Source organism: Gossypium raimondii, chromosome 10 (assembly GCF_025698545.1).
Source record: "Gossypium raimondii isolate GPD5lz chromosome 10, ASM2569854v1, whole genome shotgun sequence".
Taxonomy (NCBI): Eukaryota; Viridiplantae; Streptophyta; class Magnoliopsida; order Malvales; family Malvaceae; genus Gossypium; species Gossypium raimondii.
The window spans coordinates 38,676,375-38,697,534 of NC_068574.1; the positions used below are offsets into that span (position 1 = coordinate 38,676,375).

The following is a 21,160-nucleotide window of genomic DNA, read 5'->3' on the forward strand; positions in this document are numbered from 1 at the left end:
TATTTTATCTTTTATTTATTTGCTCATTTGTTCATTTATTTATTTGTCTATCATTTTAATATCATCATTTCTTTTTACCCGCTACTATATTATTTTATTTTGCCAACATCCATACCATGTATTGTGCTAAAACATATTCATCAATTTTTATTAGGCCTAGATAAATTAAAAAGCATACCGTTTTTAAAAAAAAAAGAGTTGCATTCATTTACCTAATGAATGATAAATGTTTGAAAACCAAGGCAATGTTCGTTGTTTTTTGGAATTAGGGGAGCCGTGCTCCTAACTTATGGAGTATGGCCTCTTTCTAAAACTGAAGTAATTGAATATCCCTTTTGAAAATAAAAAAAAAATACCAAAATTTAAGTAATGATCTAGGATTTAAAGCATCATGTCCTAACTTACAAGGCATGATCTTTGCTTCTCGATTAACTTGAAATAAGGCATTTTCCTGAAGATTAATTTAGGTATGCGATATTTTAATAAAAAAAATCATGAACAGAAGGATTGTATTTTGAATTTACTTTGAATTTTCAATTTTAGATATCAAAACATCAAGTAACCAACAAGGTAACATTTTTGGGCATTATGAGGGTGCTAATCCTTCCTCATACGTAACCGACTCCCGAACCCGTATTCTTGGATTTCGTAGGCTAAAAATTATCGTTTTAGTAAAATCTGATCTTTAATTAAGATGATTAAATTTTGAGGTGACCCGATTACACCTAATGAAAAGAATCAATGGCGACTCAATTTTCTCTTTTTAAATAAAAGTTGATTTCCAAAAAGGTTTCGACATTGAGTTCAACCCAATGTCCTTTTTAATGGCCAAAAAAACACATATCAATGAGAATTCTATTTAGCATTTCACATATAAACTGAACCAGAATATGCTCATTCAACAACAAGAGGATTAACATATAAAGAAAACATTACATGATAACAATGGCATACAAGAAAATGAAACTAGCTGGCCGCCACTCTTATTTGTAAGTACTGATCTATCTACATAGCCATAGAAGTGGCTCAGTTCTTCAGATGGCTAGGTGAGGGGAGCTTCTCCAATGGAGGGTGTCCTGGATAGTGACCATAAGGTGGTTTTTTTGGAGGTTCATAAACTGGTGGCTTGGGTTCTGGTTTCTCTTTCTTTGGAGGTTCGTGGATTGGTGGCTTTGGTGGTTTAAATTCATGCATCGGTGGCTTCTTTGGAGGTTCATGTACGGGTGATTTGGGTTTTGACTTCTCTTTCTTTGGAGGTTCATGGACTGGTGGTTTAGGTTTATATGCTGGAGGCTTCTTTGGAGGTTCATGGATTGGTGGCTTCTTTGGAGGTTCATATATCGGTGGCTTGTGTTCTGGTTTCTCTTTCTTTGGAGGTTCGTGAACTGCTGGCTTTGGTGGTTTAGGTTCATGAATCGGTGGCTTCTTTGGAAATTCGTGGACTGGTGGTTTAGGTTTATACATTGGAGGCTTCTTTGGAGGTTCATGGATTGATGGCGTAGGTTTATACATTGGAGGCTTATTTGGAAGTTCATCTGATGGTGGCTTGTGTTCTAGTTTCTCTTTTTTTGGAAGTTTATGGACTGGTGGCTTAGGGTCATATGTTGGAGGCTTCTTTGGAAGTTCATGCACAGGAGGCTTGGGTGACTTAGGTTCTGGCTTCTTTGGTTGTTTTCCATAGCTGGGTGTCTCGTAGGTACCGAAGGAGGGAGTGGTGACAGCCACAACTCCAAGGAACAATACTAGCAAGTATGTGAAAGCCATCACTGAATTCTTGTCTTTAGATGGTGCAATGGGAAGTGGACCTTTTATAGTGGTAAATGAGTCTTGGTGTCAATATTTCACTTGTTTTTTCCACAGTTTTTGAAGTAGTCGGCTAAAGTTTAGTAAATTTTTTTATTAATACATAAATGTTGGTAGGTTCTTTTAGGTCCCACTTAGTTGAATTTTTTTACTATGGATACGAGGCTCTATTCATCATTAAACAATATATACAAGTGTGACTTTACCAGCTTTATTTGTCTCTCCTCCTTAGAGGCTAGGTTTGCCCCTACTTCTAAGTAATTCATTTCCATACGATAATTATAACCAAATTCGATTGATAACTATGAGGTGTTAGTTATCTTTCCTTCTCAGTTTTTCAAAAATTCTTTTATTAATTTTATCAGTTCAAAAAAAGAATTGATAATTCCGCCATTAATGTTGACTATGCATTGTCATTTAATCACTCTAAAATTAAGAAAAATTTATCCATTAGTCACTTTCAATGAGGATAGTTCTTAATTTAGTCACCCTAAAATAATATGTGAAAATGTACAGTTAATTTTGTAGTTATTGAGTGATCAATTTGATAAAAAAAATTAGAGTGATCAAAATAAAACAACCACTATTTAGAGTGACTAACGGGATAGTTTACTATTTTCTTTTTTTTTACTTGCAATATTTAATAATTACATTATGATTAAATTAAATTTAAAGCTGAATCGAATCCGAATTTTAAGTAGGAGTAAAGCTTTACTAATATTGATTTTTTTATTTAAGAAATTTAAAACCCTAAATTTGAATTAAGCAAAATTCAAATTTTTACCATTCTATTTAGTAAACGATGGTATCTTTCCTCAATTTTTAACTAGAAGACTTTTATTTATTTATATTATTATTCTATGTAGTCTGAAATAAAAGAAAATATTGTAGATGCTGAATACATTGTTTGATTCACACTCAAAAACAGCCTTTCCTAACAAAGATAAGCAGCTTAACTGAGGCATGAAACTATCTCAAACAATGCCTCAGTATAAAGTAGGAGATTTGATAATAACATATTATAAGGTGTTCATCCACTACTTTTATTTCAAAGAAATATGATCAAAGTTACTGTTTTAATGTTCTATAAAAAGTCTAGGGCTGTTACAAGAAGCATAATAAATGTGTAGTGCATGACATAAAACTTTCTTTTTCAATGCAAATATTCTTACTAATTGAGAACTTATACACACAGGCATGGCAATCACCACTCACCTTCCTGCTTTTTTCCTTAGTTATTTATAAGTGAGATTAATTGTTGGTAATGGCCTAAGATGAATACCTTTTTTCTTTTCTTTCCCCCTTTCTATTTTTGTTTCAATTACCTAATTCTGTTTAGTTCACATTTGAATCTAAAATGATTTTGTTTTAACTTTTATGTTATGTTTGGTTACTACTATAATAATACGAAGAAAATGTTTACCCAATATGCACGTATTAAAGCAATTAGATATAAAATATAGAGAATAATTACAATAAATTTAAATTTAAATTTAGAAATATTATCTGTAAAAGTTCCTGTAAAAATAAAATCTCCTCAAAATAAGTGAAAATTTTCTCCTCTTTACTAAAAATAAGTCATGAAATTGATTAAATATTATCAATTGAATTTTTATTATTATTAACTCATATGTTAAAACATAAAAAATACCACTTCATAGCATTAAATGTAATATTTTAACCTTCTTGTTGATTGTACCTTAGCTGATCATGTTCCAAAAAAAGCTTCCTATCAATGCCTTATCCTACACTTAGTTGATTCACGTAGAATTATTTATAGATTTAAAATCAACATATTCCTGATTTAGGGTAGATTTAGATGGACGGTGCGTTTACCTGCCGTTAGTGTAAAAATAATGATGGCAATGAGATTAGATACTATAGCGATACTGTAGCGTGAGACAAAAAATAAGCTAAATGCACCGCACCGCCCATCCAAACCAACACTTAATCTTCTTTTCCCCTTTATATCTAATAGAAACATGCATATTCTTTGCTTTCATGTGAATAACCGCTAAAATTCTAAGAAAAAGAACACAACTATTCCTGGCTGTGTTACTTGTTCAAGTTTAAAGGTTCTTTTAAAATTTAAAAGAGGTTGGACAATAATATTAGGTCTGAATAATAGATTTAGACAAAAAATTAGGCTTGTTTAAAATTTCGGTGGGCCTCAAGCTCGAATATTCAAAGCCCAAATCTGGCTCAACCCTACCCATTTTTTGTGTTTATAATATATTTTATTATATTTTTATATATTATTGTTGAGTATTTTAAAGAGAGTATCCCCTTCAAGTGGGTTAAATTGTGTATTTATATGATATTGTTATTGTTCATAAATGTGACATCATAGGTAGGTTCTCATACATGTCGACACATACTCTATATTAGGGTTAACACTTGTTTGCATGATGTGGGTTCGCCTATATGATAGTGCGATCTCATCATAAAAGGATGCGAGCTCCTTATATGTGGTCAAAAATTGTAGAGGGTACTTTAGTAGAATATAGTAAAATATAACACTATAAAGTGAATATTAAAAAAAAATTGTTAATATACTTATATATAAATTATTAAATTTAAAATTAAATAATATAATTATTTTTAAAAATTAAAATAAAATGATATAAGTGAACCTAAAATGAATTTAAGTTAACTATTTATGAATATGAGAAAATTATATATATATTTTAGACCGAACCAAACTTAAACAAGTTTTAAAGTATATTAACATCACCTTGAATGTTATATGGCGCTGGCAATCAAATCTTACGTACCAGTTATATTTTAGAAATAAATTACCTACCAGTTTTGATAAATTTGTAGTGGTTTGAAAAGTAGATGAAGTATTGAGTCGTAGCTTATCCAAATCTTCAAGCAATAATATGTTTAAAATGCATAATTGGTTACGAGTAAAGATTTCCTCATTTATTACTCGTAAATATTGTTAAGTGAATTTTGAAAATAATATTATTAAGCGATATCAAATTAATATAAAATAATATTATTAAGTGAATTTAGTTGAGATATAAAATTAGTATAAACATGTTTTAAATATATCATTTAAAAATAAAATATATAGATCTTATATATAAAAAGTAAATTAAATAAATTTAAAAATCAAGTAATTTATTTGAGAATAAATGTAAATATTTTATTAATATATCATCTAAAATAGCTTTTAATTGCCGCCATGTGTTGAGGCTTGAGCAATGAAAATCAACACTTATCGAGCATAGACAATTCAATTTTAAAAGCAATAATTTTATTAATTAAATATATTATTAAGAAATTCATTTTTATTAGTAAACTCTTTAATTATTTTCTAATTTTATTAGAAAGCTTTGTTACTTTAATTTATTTATTATGGAATTGTTACTTTTACTTTTAAATTTGCTCAAAATCTTTGCTTTCAAAGCAATAATAATAAAATCTAGAAAGTAGCCCTTTTATTATAACAAATATTGTTGTTGACTTTTATTTAATGATATTTAAGACTTAAAAACATTTGTTTTAATTTAAAAGTTAAAATTATAAAATTTTCATTATAATTAGAAAAGTATTTATATAATTAAATTTCTTATTTTATAATGTAATTTAAAATATTTAAGAATTTGGAGGGCTCAATTTCCTTAATTCTTAATAGGTTTTTGTCAAAGCTGCCGTCCTAGCAAATGCCAAACATCGGTTGGACACTTGCTAGGCTAGATTTATATCAAACACAACAAATATAGGTAAAAAATATCATACAAGTATTATATTAAAAGTCGGATTATATTTTGTCTCTTTTATTAAAAAAAATGCGTAACTTAGTTTATATATGTTAAATCAAAGAGCAAATTGATCATTCTGTTAAAATTTCATTATTTTATTGTTTAAAATTAGTCTTTGTACATCAGCGTGAGATACATATGGTATGTCACGTGTTATTATTAGTTATTCATCAACAACACTAATTTTAACAGTATAAATAGATAGATTTTTAACAAAAAAAAGATCTATTTACTTTTTGATTTAATATAAATAGACTAATTTACTATTTTTTTAAATAAGAGAATAGATATAATTTATGAACAAATATAGTATCCTTAATTTCATGTAATTAACGTTTAATAAAAGAGTCTCTTCCTTTATTTTGCCAGAATTTCAACACATTAGTCGTTTTCATGGAATACGGAATTTCTACCCATAATATCGCTGGCGCAAATTGGACATTACGCATCCGCGTTTCTTGATTTCCCATATAGATTGCGACTTTGATGTCTACCAGACAACGCTGACATCGATACTACGATTAGATTGAGGAACACTTATTAATAATTTTATTTAAATAATAATTAATTATAAATAAATATTAAAAACGAAATTTTAGACTTAAAATTTTAAACTCAAAATCTTAAATCCAAAAGTTATTAATATTCATTTATAGTAATTACAATTAATTTTAAATAAACTTATTAGTATTTATTTAAAAGTGTTTTATATGTTTTTGTTTAATTTAATCAACATATATTATGTTATTATTCAATAATAATACATTAGTCTTATATAACGAGGATACATCAAATCCTATTTTATGTTTGAAATCATGTTGTGACTGCTTAACTCTTCAAATAAACTTTAAAAAAAACACCTCGCACACAGAGCTTAACGAAGACCTTTTCTTGGTTACTTGGTGAAATAATTTTAGAAAATGTCAACTGAATTATTGATAAAATAATACAAATATTCAATTTACATCAATTTCGAATGCATTTTTAGAATAACATTTACTCCTACCCTTTTATCTTTATATAAAAAATCATTTATGTTGTGTGAATTTGAATTTCCAAACTCAAGATAGCTATGAACTTTGAAGGATACTAAATAATAATATAAATAAATGGATGAAAATATCAGGAAATCAAAATTAAAAGAATAATGTGATTTGGTTATTGTATTTACGTTCATGGACCTACATTATTTTCAGGAAAATCAATATATTTGTGAAAATTATAACAAAGTTGTTAGAACCGTAAAATAATATATGATATAAAACTTAACAAATTATAAACTAAGATCATCATGTTAATTTATAAAGAATAAAACTAGATTTGTTGAATTCATCGATTTCTTGAAATCTATTGCGTTTTGATCTTCCAAATTAGCACATAAGTAATCTAGAGAAGTAGGCTCTCTATTGTCTAAAGATGAGATATTAGAAAAGTTATCTTATGTATAATTTAGGTACCATAACCGTAATATATAACTTTTACACATTAATCCTAATTTCTAATCAGCCCATCATTAATTAAAAATTAGTTACTAGAGTATCCATACATATTTGACCCATATTTTATTTAATAACTATGGCCAATAAACTTTAATCAAATTAGGTCACTTTTAATTTAGATTAACCTATTATAATAATAGATAATAACATATAATTACTCTGTAATTAGTATATATGTAATGTTTATATTTTCCAACAAAAGTTATCATACTCCATGTATAAAAGTCCAACAATTGTTTAGAAGCAATGACATTTTAAATGGTGAGAAACTTCCATTTGAAAACAGAATTTCTAGGTGAAAATATATGCTCTATTTCTTTATCTTTTTCAAAAAGAAAATTTAAATTTCTACTTTTCCATAAAAAACAACTCTTACTCATCCATCTTCCAAAGAATCGGCATGTGATATGACTTGTTTCATCAAAACCCTAGGTAATATCCTACTTTCTCTTTCAAATTAAATATTAAACAAGGTATTTAGATTGTTGGAGGGTAAGGTTTTAGTGCATTCTAAAATAATGAGGGTAAGTGTTTTATTTTAATAGAAATTAAATTCTATCCATTCATTTAATGATTTGATGGACGTATTAGATTAAAAGTTGATCATTGTAAATTGATTTTTCTCTATCTATTAGGATTATACTTGCAAAATTATTAATAAAGATTATAACTTCAATCATTTAGGGCTTATGTAATTATCGAGAAAAGATCAAGAGGAGAAATCAATTTATTTCGTATTTTCGTCAATTCTAATGGTTAACTCAAATTTCATATCAAATATTTCTGGAGCGTATGAAAATTATATTACTCTAAAGATCCTAAATCATTGTTTATGCAATATTAGAGACTTAATTTACATAATATTTAGATCTAAAATATCTTGCATGTAGTATCATGAGCTTATATGATTTTTGAATAAATATATTTATAATTAATTAAGGGACAAAATATCTCGAACAATAAGTTTTCTTTTTCCTTTCAACTAACGATTCATGGATGCACTCAAACCTTGCTACCTTTTAATTATTGTTTGTTTTATTAAATCGCATCAGAGTTTGGCAATTTCTATGGTTTATGTACTTAACTGTTTGTTCTTTGTAAATTAATTAAATTAATTTTCGCCATCGATTGCATATTTTATAAATGGTTCGGCTTGTTCTATATGGTATTTTGTGTTGGGTTATTATGATTTGCAAGATTATATAATATATTTAAGGAAATTATTTGGTACACAGTAGAGTTTTTAAACTCTTATAAATAGGGTTAAAGAATTAAAGAATATCTTATAAAGGTATAATAAAATATTAAAAATAAATATTTCAAAATAATACATGTAAATTTTTAATATTATTTGTGAAATAAAAAAAGTACACTATCGTGTACCAAATACTCACTCAAATATTTAATGGTGTTTTGCAAATTGGGAGTAGAATAAATTATGAGTTTTAAGGGTATTAAAAGTTTTACCCTTAAAGTTTGAACATTTTAATTTGACATCTATATAATGTATATAATTTGTTAGTCACTAAAGTGATCAAATTAGAAAGTTTTATAGATGTCAATTAAATTATGCATGTATAAATCGTCAATATCAATGTAATTAATTAAATGCTTATGATAGATAAATGGATGAATTGATTTTCACTACTCATTAGAATTACAAAATTTGCCCAAAAGTGGATTATTTATTCTATGAATAGTGAAAATTATGGTGACAATTAATATTTTTGTTAGATATATTTTTTGAGTGTCCAATGACGTCGTGTATATTTGATGAAATCTATTTTATTTGTCAATTAAGGTTATTAACATTTATTTATGATAGTATATTGTAGTACCTACCCAAAGGAGAACTGGATATACTTGGATTGTTTGCTATATGAATTCATATTTGAGCATTTATGTATTATCTTTCATCTATTTCTCTTCATTTATAAGCTTCATTTGTTATTTTATTTAATAGGTTAAACTTCTCTTATTGGAGTGAATAAGTCAAGTTCCATTAAAGTGTTTTGGATCTGTTTGATCATTCTCATTATTTATGGCATAACATCTTTTCCTTACTGGTTGAGTCAGTAATAATAGCAGGTTTATCCTCTAATAGTACCAAGTTAATATCCAAAACACCTAAATGGAACTTGACTTGGCATTATTAGAGGATATACCTAGTGTTATTACTGACTCAACCAATGACGAAGAGATGTTATACCATAAATAATGGGAACGATGAAGCAAATCGAGCCTTATGTTATTGCAAATGGTTATTGCCAACAACATTAAGACCACAATTCCACAAACTGAAAGTGCAAAAGAGGAACCTATATTTGTGGAAGAACGTTTCCGTTTTATGGATAAGTCACTTGCATGTGCCTAAATAAAACAAATCACGAACATAAAGTATGATGGGTCGAGGGGAACGCAAGAACATATCATTGAGATGACTAATATTGCAGCAAGGCTAAAGACCCTGGGATGATGGTGAATGACTTTTTTTTAGTACAATTTATATTGAAATCATTACCTTTGAATTATGGGTCATTCTAAATTAACTAATTTTCATGTTTATGTATGTTTCAAATCAAACTTAACTAAATTTCCTAATAATACTTGGTGGTTTGATTCCAGTGCTATTAATGTATCCAACATGATGCATGGATTCCTTTTGATTCAAACCACAAATCCAACTAAAGATTTCCTGTGACACTTCAGACCTGGCCTAAACGTTTTGACCATATCTTGGAAGTTTACATTAGCCACTTAGATGGTTGGATTGCCCGCCTTTCTAAAAAAATTATTTTAATGCCAAGTTGATTTTAGCAAAGAATATTACCGCTTTATAAATATATTAAATATGATTATAAATATGTGACATCTTAACCATTAATAGGAAAGAATAATCACAAAACTAATGAATAATTAATGTCATGGGATTAAGTGAGATGGTAAGGATCTTTTCTACCTTAATCAATAGTCGAGGATTCGATTATTGAGTATGGAACAATTTTAAAACTCGTAACCAACATATATCCCTTAATGGGCTTACAGAACGCGAAAGATTAATAACTAGGCTCACACCAGTAAATATATTGGGAAACAAAAAAAAATTATATCAATAAAGTAAAAAAAAAAACAAACTAAAATAAGAAAAGATGGTAATGTAGTTGAATATGGTGGGAAAGTTGTATCAATGGTGTAGAGTATGGTTCAACTATGTGAGGGCATTGACTATGGTGGAAATGGAAACTAATGGATGGTTTGAACTTGTGTTTGATGAATGGTGGTGCAATGGTAATGTCATTCGAGGAAGAAGATGAAAAGAAAACAATTCAAAATTTCTTGAAAAAACATAATTCGATGATTGTGGATTGAAGCCACCCACTTTTCTTAACCAAAAAAAAAATTGCTCTTATCTTTTATTTTAAAACTTCCAACCTTTCTCTCACCCACTTTTTATTTATTTATTTATAATTTTATCTCCTTTTTTAATATGCACACATTTATAGAATATATTAATCTATAATATATCAGTTATCTTTCAACCTTTTCCAACCATGTCACTGACTTAGATTTTTCCCACGCAATCTGTGCGGCCTTAGGCAGTTTCTTCACTCCAAAAACGCTTATGTCAACCTAATTCCCAACAATTGAGGATTCAACAGAATTCCTCTAAGGCACCCATGAAGAACAAGCGAAAGAATGAAAAGTGAAATAACTCAAAAGATGAACAAAGCCACAGAAAAGCAAGAACACTAGAGAGAAATTTTGAGTGAATGCTCTCAAAATTCTATTACTCACTGAATGAATTACAATAAGGGGGAGAGGCCTCTATTTATAGTTTAGCCTCTCCAAAATCAGTGGTACAGACCAAAGTACATCAATGACTAAGATTAAAAACTATGTACAAATCAAATCTCTAAGATTATAGAATTGTATCTTCTAAAGATTACATATCATATCTAGGATCACATATCTTTGAAAATCACGTTCCATATTTGCCAAGGTTTGTAGATGGGCCTTCAATCTCTCTAAGTAATGGGCCAGTCTGGTTGGGCCAAATGACCTCCTTTAAACATGTTGGTTCACACAAGTGCGCTATGGTTGCGGTCTGTTATGCCCAATCCATGAAATTCTCCTCCACCTGTTCTAGCGACGCCCTCGTTGCGTCCTCATTATGGAACTGGTCTATCTTTCCTTGGAATTGCCACAATGACTCGGCAGGTTCCCAACTTATTTCACTATTGGGAAGTCCCTTCCATTGAACTAAGTATTCATGCCACAGTCAATAGTACTTTCATCTGATCACACGGTCTTCCTCGATGCTTTCAACTTCACGATCATAGAAGACCTTTACCACCATCAGTGTCCATTCGGACTTGCCTCGATTTGGATCCTCTTGATCCTCATGGAATGACTTAAGCATGCTCATGTGAAACACTGGGTGGACTTTGAGCTTTGCCAATAACTCAAGTTTGTAGGCCACCCTTCCTACTCTCTTCACAACTCGAAAGGGTCCTTCATACCAATCGAAACCATTTTTTAAAACAAAAATTAGTCGTCGACTTAAAAAAAAAAATTGGAGTCGCAACTGATCTTTTATTGGGGTGTGATCGAATCACCTTGAAAACGATTTTAGGTCTACGAATTTTGAGAAAATAGGTTCGGGAGTCGGTCACGCACGAGGAAGGGTTAGCACCCTCGTAATGCCCAAAATTGGTACCAAATTGATTGTTTAATGTCTTAGTGTCGAGAATTTGAAAAGATTTTAAAATACGATCTTTTTAACTTGAATAATAAGACACTCTTATTTCAAAGAAATAAAATGTCACACCCAGTGAGTTAGGGCGCAACATTTTTAATCTTCAAAATTAAGTTTATCTTTTGACTTTTAAAACCCATGCATTTTGAGAAGGATATTTGGTTATTTGGGTCGAACTAAAAATTAGAACCCAGTAAGTTAGGGTTCAATTTCTCGAAATTCCTAAATGCCGAATATTGCCTTTATTTTTAAAAATCCTTAATTCGAGGTAGCAAAATGTCATATCCAGTGAGTTAGGATCCAGCATTTTGAAATCTCAAAAAACTTTTATTTAAAATTTGTATGGGTTTATTGCAAAGAAATACTTGACTATATAAATTCATCGAAAATAATTGAAGCCCAGTAAGTTAGGGCACAATCCTCTCGAGAATTGTGAACACCGAGCATTTTTTGAAAATTTACGAAATGGAATGACTTTAGTGCTTTTATGAAACACCATTTTTAAAACAAAGGTAGTATGATTGAATGGCAATGTATGATGCAAAAGATAATTGGTAATCCAAGTAAACACTAAGAAATTATAAACAAGCAATAGATAGATGCAAACAAGAATAGCAACAATAATATTAATTTCATGTTATGCAAATGCCAATATTAACATCAAACATCAAATGATTTAATAAACAATTTTCTAAAAATATACCAAAATAATAAAAGGAGGAATTATATTTAATGAATCCTATGTACAAAAGTTCTTTAAAAAATATTTATACATGAACTCAAAATAGACTTGAAATAAAATAATAACAACATTGAATAATAGTATTTGAAATAAATTTGAAACAAGTAATATACATTTATTAATTTAACATAGATAATACCTATAAAATAACCACATAAGAGTCATAATACATATATAACTAATAAAAATGAGGTAGGAAGGTACATAAGTAAGTTTTAGAAGAAGTAAATTACATATAAATAAAATTGATTTAAAATACATATATAAACATATTAAAAACACTTGAAATTAATAATCATAACAATATCAAATATCAAAACATTAATATATACTTTAAAAAATTTAATAATTTATATATATAAGAATAATAGTATATAAAAAACATTATTATGTAAACATTAATCATATAGAAATATAAAAGAAAAGAAGAGATTTAAGATATAACATAAAATAAAACATTAAAATATATACAAAGTATATCAAATTCTTATAAATATATATATGTATTAATAAATGATGAATCAAATAATAACATATCAAGTTTGAAAATAAAAGTATATAATGGATTTTTTTAAAAATGTATGATAAATTTAAAACAATATTAATTTGAAATATTAAAGTAACACTTCAAAAAAAAGCCAAAATAAGAACTAATTTAATTTAAAATCAAGTTAATAAGAGTTTAATTAAAATTGAAACAACATTAAAAGAAAAATAAAACAAAATAAGATAAAGTAATGGAACAAAGATTAAGTTGAAATAAAACAAAATTAAACTGGCAGCAAATATAAATAAAAATAAAAGAAGGATTAAAGTTGTATTCGATTAAAAACTGAGGGACTAAAACAGAAAATAAACGCACAAATCCGAGGATTCAAATTTGATTGATGAAAACGACGCTGTTTGTCTATGGATTGAAATGGAAATAGAATAAAATATGCGGTACGATTTAAAAAACCCTGAAGAAAAAACTGATTTGAAATAAAATCTAATGCGGAGGGACTAATTGCGAAAATAAACCATTGAACAAAAATGCATGGATCCTACCCCAGGTCGGGTCACCACATGGACCTCGGCTGTAAACGACGCCATTTTGAAACCATCGCATTGACATCAAATGACGATGTTTATTACCGTGCTTATAGGCCAAAATAACCCTAAAAATCAAGCAGCCATTTCATTTTTTTTTAAAAAACCTAAATTGAAAACCTATCCCCTGCGCTGCTTCGTAAGCTGGCTGTTCAGAGGCTCTCCGAACACTCGTCTGGCTCTAATTGCGACAGAGTAAACGACGTCCAGGTAACAGGTAAACTCCTAACCCTCTACCTTCTCGTTTTTTTTTTATTTAGCACACAACTAATGAATAAAAGAGAAGAAAATCTAGAAAAGAAAGAAATCTGAAATCACCTTCAAAAAATTCTATTTTTCACTTCGATTTCTCTGAATATTTTCGATTTTTTATATTCAATCTGCGTATAAAGATCTCGAATACATATTCTAATCGACCTTTTATAGCCGAAATCAATGAAAGAATAAAAATCGAAATATATTTTTACACTTTCTTATTTACAGCTATTTTCTCCTATTTGCTGTGTTGCTTTTTTTTTCTGTTATTCCTTTTCTTTTTCGTTGTTGGTTCGCTTGTTGCAGGTACAGCCTAGAAGAGGACACGCATGGTGCATGTGGAGGGCCAATGACTGCTGGCACATGTGCGCAAAAAGGCCTGGTGGCCGCGGCGTTGGAAGTTCCCGAAAGTTCTAGGGTTTTTGGAAGCTGTTTAGGGCTATCTGGGTTTGGTTTGTTGGGCCTGGTGAATTTGGGTTAGTGGTTTGGGTCATTCGGGTTTGGGTATTTGGGTAAATGTAATTTGGGTTTGGGCTAAGGTAATTTTGATTAATTTGGGTCTGTAATATTGAACTTTGATAATGGACTTTTATTTTTTATTTTTATATTTATTTGGTTTTTGTAAAATATATGGGTTGGGCATAAATTGGGTATTACAATACCGACGCACAAGCCTTTTGTGCAAACCATTGTGTTGCAAAATGAAGTGTAGTTTAGCAAGAGCTGAATCACCCACTTGAAATTGCACATCTCTTTGATTTTGATCCGTCCAATTCCTGTTGCACTTACTTGCCTTGTGTAGATAAGCTCTAGCCAAGTCATTCTTCTCTTACCAATCCTTCGCAAATCAATAAGCTGCTGGATTTGGTCTTGTATAATGGGTCACAACAGCGTTGGGTGTGAGTGGCTGTTGGCCCGTCACTATCTCGAACAGACTTTAATTTGGGGGCCCACTTCGTTGCAAATTATATGAAAATTGGGCCACATCCAACAACTTTGGCTAGTCCTTTTGTGTGGCACTCACATAGCGCCAAAGATATATCTCCAACAACGCATTCACTCATTCGGTTTGCCCATCAGTTTGCAGATGCATGCTAGTGGAAAAGTTCAAGTCCGAGCCCATCAACTTGAACAACTCTATCCAAAATTGGCTTGTAAATTGCCTGTCTCGATCACCGATGATAGAAAGTGGCACTCCCCAATATTTCACCACATGTCTAAGGAACAAATGAGCTGCCTCCTTAATAGAGCACTCATTGGTAGTTGGAATAAATGTTGCATTCTTCAAAAATCTATCCACCACAACAAAAATACTTACAAACCCATCAGAAACCAACAATAAAATCCATGGATACACTCTCTCATGGTCTCTCCAGGATGGGTAAGGGTTGTAGAAAACCGGTCGGCGCCTTTAACTCAACCTTGTCTTATTGGCATACTAGACAAGTTTTCACATAGGTCTCAACATCATCACCCATGTGAGGCCAATAGTAACAATCGTCCAAAAGGGCTAAGGTGCGATGCATTCCTAGATGACCCGCCCATCTTGAGTCATGGCGCTCCATAACTTTCTTACGCAATTTCCCATAATTAGGCACATAAAGACGGTGCCCATGAGTGTATAACAACTCCCCCTCAAGTCAAAATCTCGTTTTTCCCTCATTGGCAAGCTCAATCAAGTTTTTTGCTGTAGGATTATGGGACAATCCCTCTTGAATGCGCTCCAATAAGGAACCATCAAGTTGAATGATTGCCGAAAACTCCATCTTCTGGCTAAATGCATCAGCCACAGTGTTGACACTCCCTAGCTTATACTACATCGTGAAATCAAACTCTACTAGGAACACTTGCCAACGAGCTTGTTTGGGAGACAACTTTTTCTATGTTAGAAAATAACTATTGGCAACATTATCCGTAAAGACCACGAACCTAGAACCAAGTAAATAATGCCTCCATGTACGCAAGCAATGCACCATAGCGGTCATCTCTTTTTCTTGGATCGTATACCTCGGCTCGGTCTCATTAAGTTTTCGACTCTCAAAAGCAATTGGATGCCCATCTTGCATCAGTACTCCCCCAATGGCATAATCCGATACATCCGTGCGTACCTTATATGGCTTCGAATAATTTGACAAAGCAAGTATGGCTCCCTCGTCATCACTTGCTTCAATTGGTTAAAGACCGTCTTACATTGTGGATCCCAATCCCATACCTTACCCATTTTCAACATGTCCGTTAAGGGTGTGGTAATTTTGGAGTAGTCTTTAATGAAGTGTCAATAGTAATTCGCTAACCTAAGGAAAGATCTCAACTCCGTCACCTTTGTTGGTGGCTCCCATTCAACAATGGCCTAAATTTTGCTCTCATCCATCCGAATCCTGCCACCTTCCACAATGTGGCCTAGAAATGGCACCTCTCGTTGGGCAAATGAGCACTTCTCCTCTTTGATGAATAGCTCAGCTTGTCTCAAAGTTTGGAACACCTCCCTCAAATGTTCCACATACTCCTCGAGTGACTTACTATACACCATAATATCATCAAGGTAAACAACCACAAAATAATCTAGGAAATGTTGAAGTACCTTATTCATTAGGTTGACCGTTAAAAGTGGGTTGATTTCTGAAAAAATCGTACTGTTGAGGGTTTCAACCAAAAACTAAAAAGGTTAAGGGGACAAAACCAAAAGTCCCCAAACATTGAGGGTTTTTTTTTGCAATTATGCCTATTTTATACTAATGCCAGCCTTGCTTGCTAGTTTTAGTTAAGTTGTTCAAATACATGAAACTGAAATCAAAACAAAGCATAATGGAATGACCAATTCCAATAAAAATTAAATTATAGAAAACATTTTTAATCCAATAAAAATCAAAATGGAACTACCCAAAACCATATTAAAAGACTTTGTTTCTAGAAGTTTTAATCTAATAGTTTTCTTCATGTAACATTATCATCCATATTATGGATAGATTGTTCATTAGATAACTAATGATCCAAAAATAATCCACAACATTAAAAAGGTTCCCTTAAGGCTACAAAGCCTAAAAAAACATTAAAAATGTTTGCAATCCCCGAGCATTTAGTACATATAATTGGGTCAAATTATAACATTCCTAAATAATATGACAAATAAGATAAGCAATACACTATAAATAAACATTTTCCTATAAAACTCTCTCTTTCTTGAGTGATTTACATTTTTTCTTCAAGCTCTTAATCTTTGTGTTTAATTCAATGTTATCCACAACATCATGATTCACCTCTTTTGTTTGGTTGTCCTTGCCCACATTTTGCACACTGCCACTTTCAGACATCTCAACATTACTGCTTCTATTGACACTCTCAAACATCTCACCACTTCCACACTTCATTATTTGCTTCCTAAGTCCCGTATTCTCTTTTGCAAGTTTTTTTTCGCTATCACGTAATTCACGTATTACTTCATTCACCCTTCTACACAGCCTATCATCATACCACTTAAAAAATCTGCATCCACCAACCTACATTTCACACAAAAAAATTGAATTGTTATTATATAAACTCTACAATTCCCCAATTTAGTCCAGCTGACACAATAATCAAAAAAAATAAAATTTACACATAAACAATTTTGTATATGTAGAAAAGCTTAATTTTTCTTTTACACATATCATAATTCCATGAGAAATTCATTTGTCTTTTTAGATACAAAATTGTAAGATGAAATAATTTCTACATCCCCAATTCAGATTTACCCATCACTTTCAAAATACAAGAACAATCATTTTGTTAAAAGTGGAAAACCTAACATTCATGGAGGCCAATGTTTGAGCTTACATCCTCAACATATATCCCAAAATGACCAAATGCAATTCCAATGTCATACTTGTTAACTCTGTAATCTGGTAACGCCATTCAAGAAAAATAAAATATCCGCAACTGAGTTGATATACAGTGACTATTCTAATATTCACGCATGGGAAAGAAATGTTTCATCAATATCCAATTAAAAAAATAAAAAAATTTACAATTTCTTATGAACCCTAAAACAAACCGGCTAAATATGCTTACCCGAATACATTCATGCATGAAAAAGAAATGTTTCATCAATATCCAATTAAAAAAATAAAATAAATCACACAATTTCTTATGAACCCTAAAACAAATCGGCTAAATATACAGTGACTACCCCAATCCTAATTCTAATGCTATGATGAATTATAGCAGCAATTTAGTCCAACAGACACAATAATCAAAAAAATAAAAAATTCTCGATTTTTTATGAACCCTAAAACAAATTAGCTAAATATATGCATACCCGAAAATCTGAGCAATCATAATACTTTCTGCCAGGGTTTAAATCGCTCCACGATGTCTCTCTCGGAGCTAACTTGTTACAAAAACATCTTCTTTTATCTTCATCATAAACGAAGCCTTCTCGTGATGATGAAACCAACTTCGAATAAGGAAACTTCTCCATTGATGGCTTCCAATCACTTTTTTTGAAACAATATTTTCGATTTTTTTACAAACCCACTAAATTTCAGGCTTCAATTTCTAAAGAATTTTAATGGAGAGGGAGAGGATTTGAGATTTAGGGTTCTTCATTTATGAGCTGCTAGTTTCTTTTAATTTTGCCTGTGTCTGTTAGTTAGGGGTTTTAATTATTTTTTAAGTTTAAATTCATTTGCTGACGTGACATTATTTTGTCTTATATGCCACATCAACATCTACATACTTATGGTGCCTAGGTGAAAATTATTTTCCACGTTAGCGTCGTTAGTCCCTTAACGACCATGTCAGCAAGACCGTTAAAAAATGACCAATTTGACCTAAAAAACAAAGGTTATGTATGAAAGTGCTCTCAAAAAAACCTTAAGGGCCAAAGTAACCCAACACCCAAACGTTAGAGGCTAATTTTGTCATTATGCCTAAACTCTAATTCAACCGATCTTTTAGCTTGATTCAAGTAGTTTTATCAATTCGTAGATGAGCTAATTTTTTGCCTTATTTCAGACTAGTATACAGACCAATCTCAGTCTAAGCGGCCTAACTGATTGGTCCGATCTAGTTTTGAAAATAGGAAGAAATATTAACATAATAAAAACAACACTTATAATGATATTAAATAAAAGATGATAATAAAAAAGATGCGTGGAAACATATACTCAACAGTGAGTCAAAAATCATGAGTCAAAGAGTTGTTGAATTTAACTAAGTTGGGTCAATAGTAAGTTGTTTTGTTGCCTTCTTCCTTAGACGACCTTTAGCTAAGATGAATCGAACTAGGATAAAATCTTGATTTTTTACCTTGGGGCCCTAGAACGATGGAAATGTGCAAGTGTACACAATCACAACAAGTAATAAAGTGACAAGTAAATGTCGAGTTATCATACCCATAAGAATTATGAAAAGAATTATCTATAAATGCAATTAAAAACACATTGGTGAAGAAAAATATTTTGATTTTGAGGAAGTAATTAAAAACTAAAGTTTAACTAAGTAAAATAAAATAAAAATAAAAGTTCCAATGCACTATTTCAAAAGATGATTTTAATCAAGATGAAATAATTGTGTTAGATTAATTATATTTCTTAACTTAGAATTACTAAACTCATGTTCATGTTGTTACGAATAAATTCACGGCAACTCAGTAATTTGCTAACTACTGCTCATACATACTTATTAAATTAACTAATCTCTTGAAAATTTTCCAATGCCAATTAAAACAATTAATCAATCTTCATAAGCACATAAAAGATTAAGTGGGGTAACAATGTATTCCTACCTTGAAACAGTTTAATCACAATAATCTTGCAAGTTATGCAAAGCTAATGTATCATCTAATACCGTCGCTAGTTTAACCCTCAACTACCTTAGAAGATTAAACATTCACTGATTAAGTATTGTGTCAATTAATTATAATTTCAACATGATTAAATAATTAATTCATTAGTTACCTTATAATTATAATGCAAGAATAACTTAATCATGATTTTACTTAATCAAACAACTTACCAATGCCTATAACAACATAAACAAAATTTTAATAACTTAAGTGGACGAAATGCAATCAACTTAACTCGAATTAAATTTAAGCCACATTAATTAAATTAAACATATCAACATCACAAGTGTTCATAGGCATGTTCATAACAACAATAAAAAATAAAGGATAGGGAACTAGAATCAAATTCGGTGTTTCTCCAAAACTTGTCTAGTTTGCTCCGCTCCTCTTTCTCCGCTTGTTCTTGTTGAACCGAGGCTTCTATGAGCACTTGAATGCTACTTCCAACGATGGTTGAAAGGATCTTTTCCAAGAGGGGCAATCGGCAAGGGAATGGAAGGGAAAAATAAGAACAAAGGAAGGGGTTTTGAAGAGAGAAAGTAAGAGAGAAGTGAAGAATAGAAGGATGAGAGGTGTGCTTGAAATGTGCAGAAAATGGGGGTATTTATAGGTTAGATAGGCTGCTAAAAATAGAAAAAATTAGCAGCCATAGACTCCTCCCATGTCCGGCCACACATGTGCCAAGTTTGAAGCTTTCAAACTTGCTAAATTTAGCTAGGGGCAAATCTACAAAAGCTTGATAAGTGGAGGGGTTTGAATGCAATTTCAAAGAAGCTTCAAGGGCTGTTTTGCAAGCTAAATAAGCTGATTGGATCAACATGTGGGATGATTTTGGGCAGCCCATTGCTCGGTTGGATCAGTCTTCTAGGTTTAGCACAACTGAGCCTCTTTTCATAATTTAATTAATAATTATTATTTAACCCAAAATAATTTGGATTAAAACTAAAATTAATTATATTATGAATTAATATTCATTAATTGGACCATATTAGGCTGAAAAATTAATTCACCTCGATGCTTCAAAAATCTCTTCTCGGTTTTGCGCTTCTTGTAGTGTCCACCAAGCCATTTTTCGCCCTTTGTGTGAATCTGTCGAAAATAAATCAAAATAAATAAAAATTTATTATAAAATTAATTAAAATTTAACATGTTAATAATTTAAGTAAAATTTAATTAATTTATAATTATTATATATTTTTTGACAAGAATTACTACGAAACTGCATGAATTTGAGTTAAAAATGGCATGAAAAAGTGTGTATATTTTCGTGTTTCCACACATAGGTAAAAGTTTTTCTAGATTCTTCTATTTCAATTTTTGAGTAAAAGTTTTTTCTTTCTTTTTTGTTAAAAAATTTAGTTCTTTTCTTTCAACAAAAAAAATCAATTTTTTCTCTAGAAATCTAAACCCTAGATTGCCAAA

The 21,160-nt window shown here is 30.5% G+C and overlaps 1 protein-coding gene across 1 annotated transcript; it reads right to left on the reverse strand.

Moving 5' to 3' along the window:
- Window positions 1-874: 874 nt before the first annotated feature.
- On the reverse strand, window positions 875-1,795 carry LOC105774954 (repetitive proline-rich cell wall protein 2). The gene has a single exon (XM_012597516.2). The coding sequence runs from the start codon at window positions 1,762-1,764 to the stop codon at window positions 1,027-1,029; it is 738 nt and encodes a 245-aa protein (XP_012452970.1). The 5' UTR covers window positions 1,765-1,795; the 3' UTR covers window positions 875-1,026.
- Between the last annotated feature and the right edge of the window lie 19,365 nt (window positions 1,796-21,160).

What these genes read in the sequence shown, in the direction of transcription:
- LOC105774954 (XM_012597516.2), bottom strand. Translation starts at nt 1,764, where the DNA reads ATGGCTTTCACATACTTGCTAGTATTGTTCCTTGGAGTTGTGGCTGTC.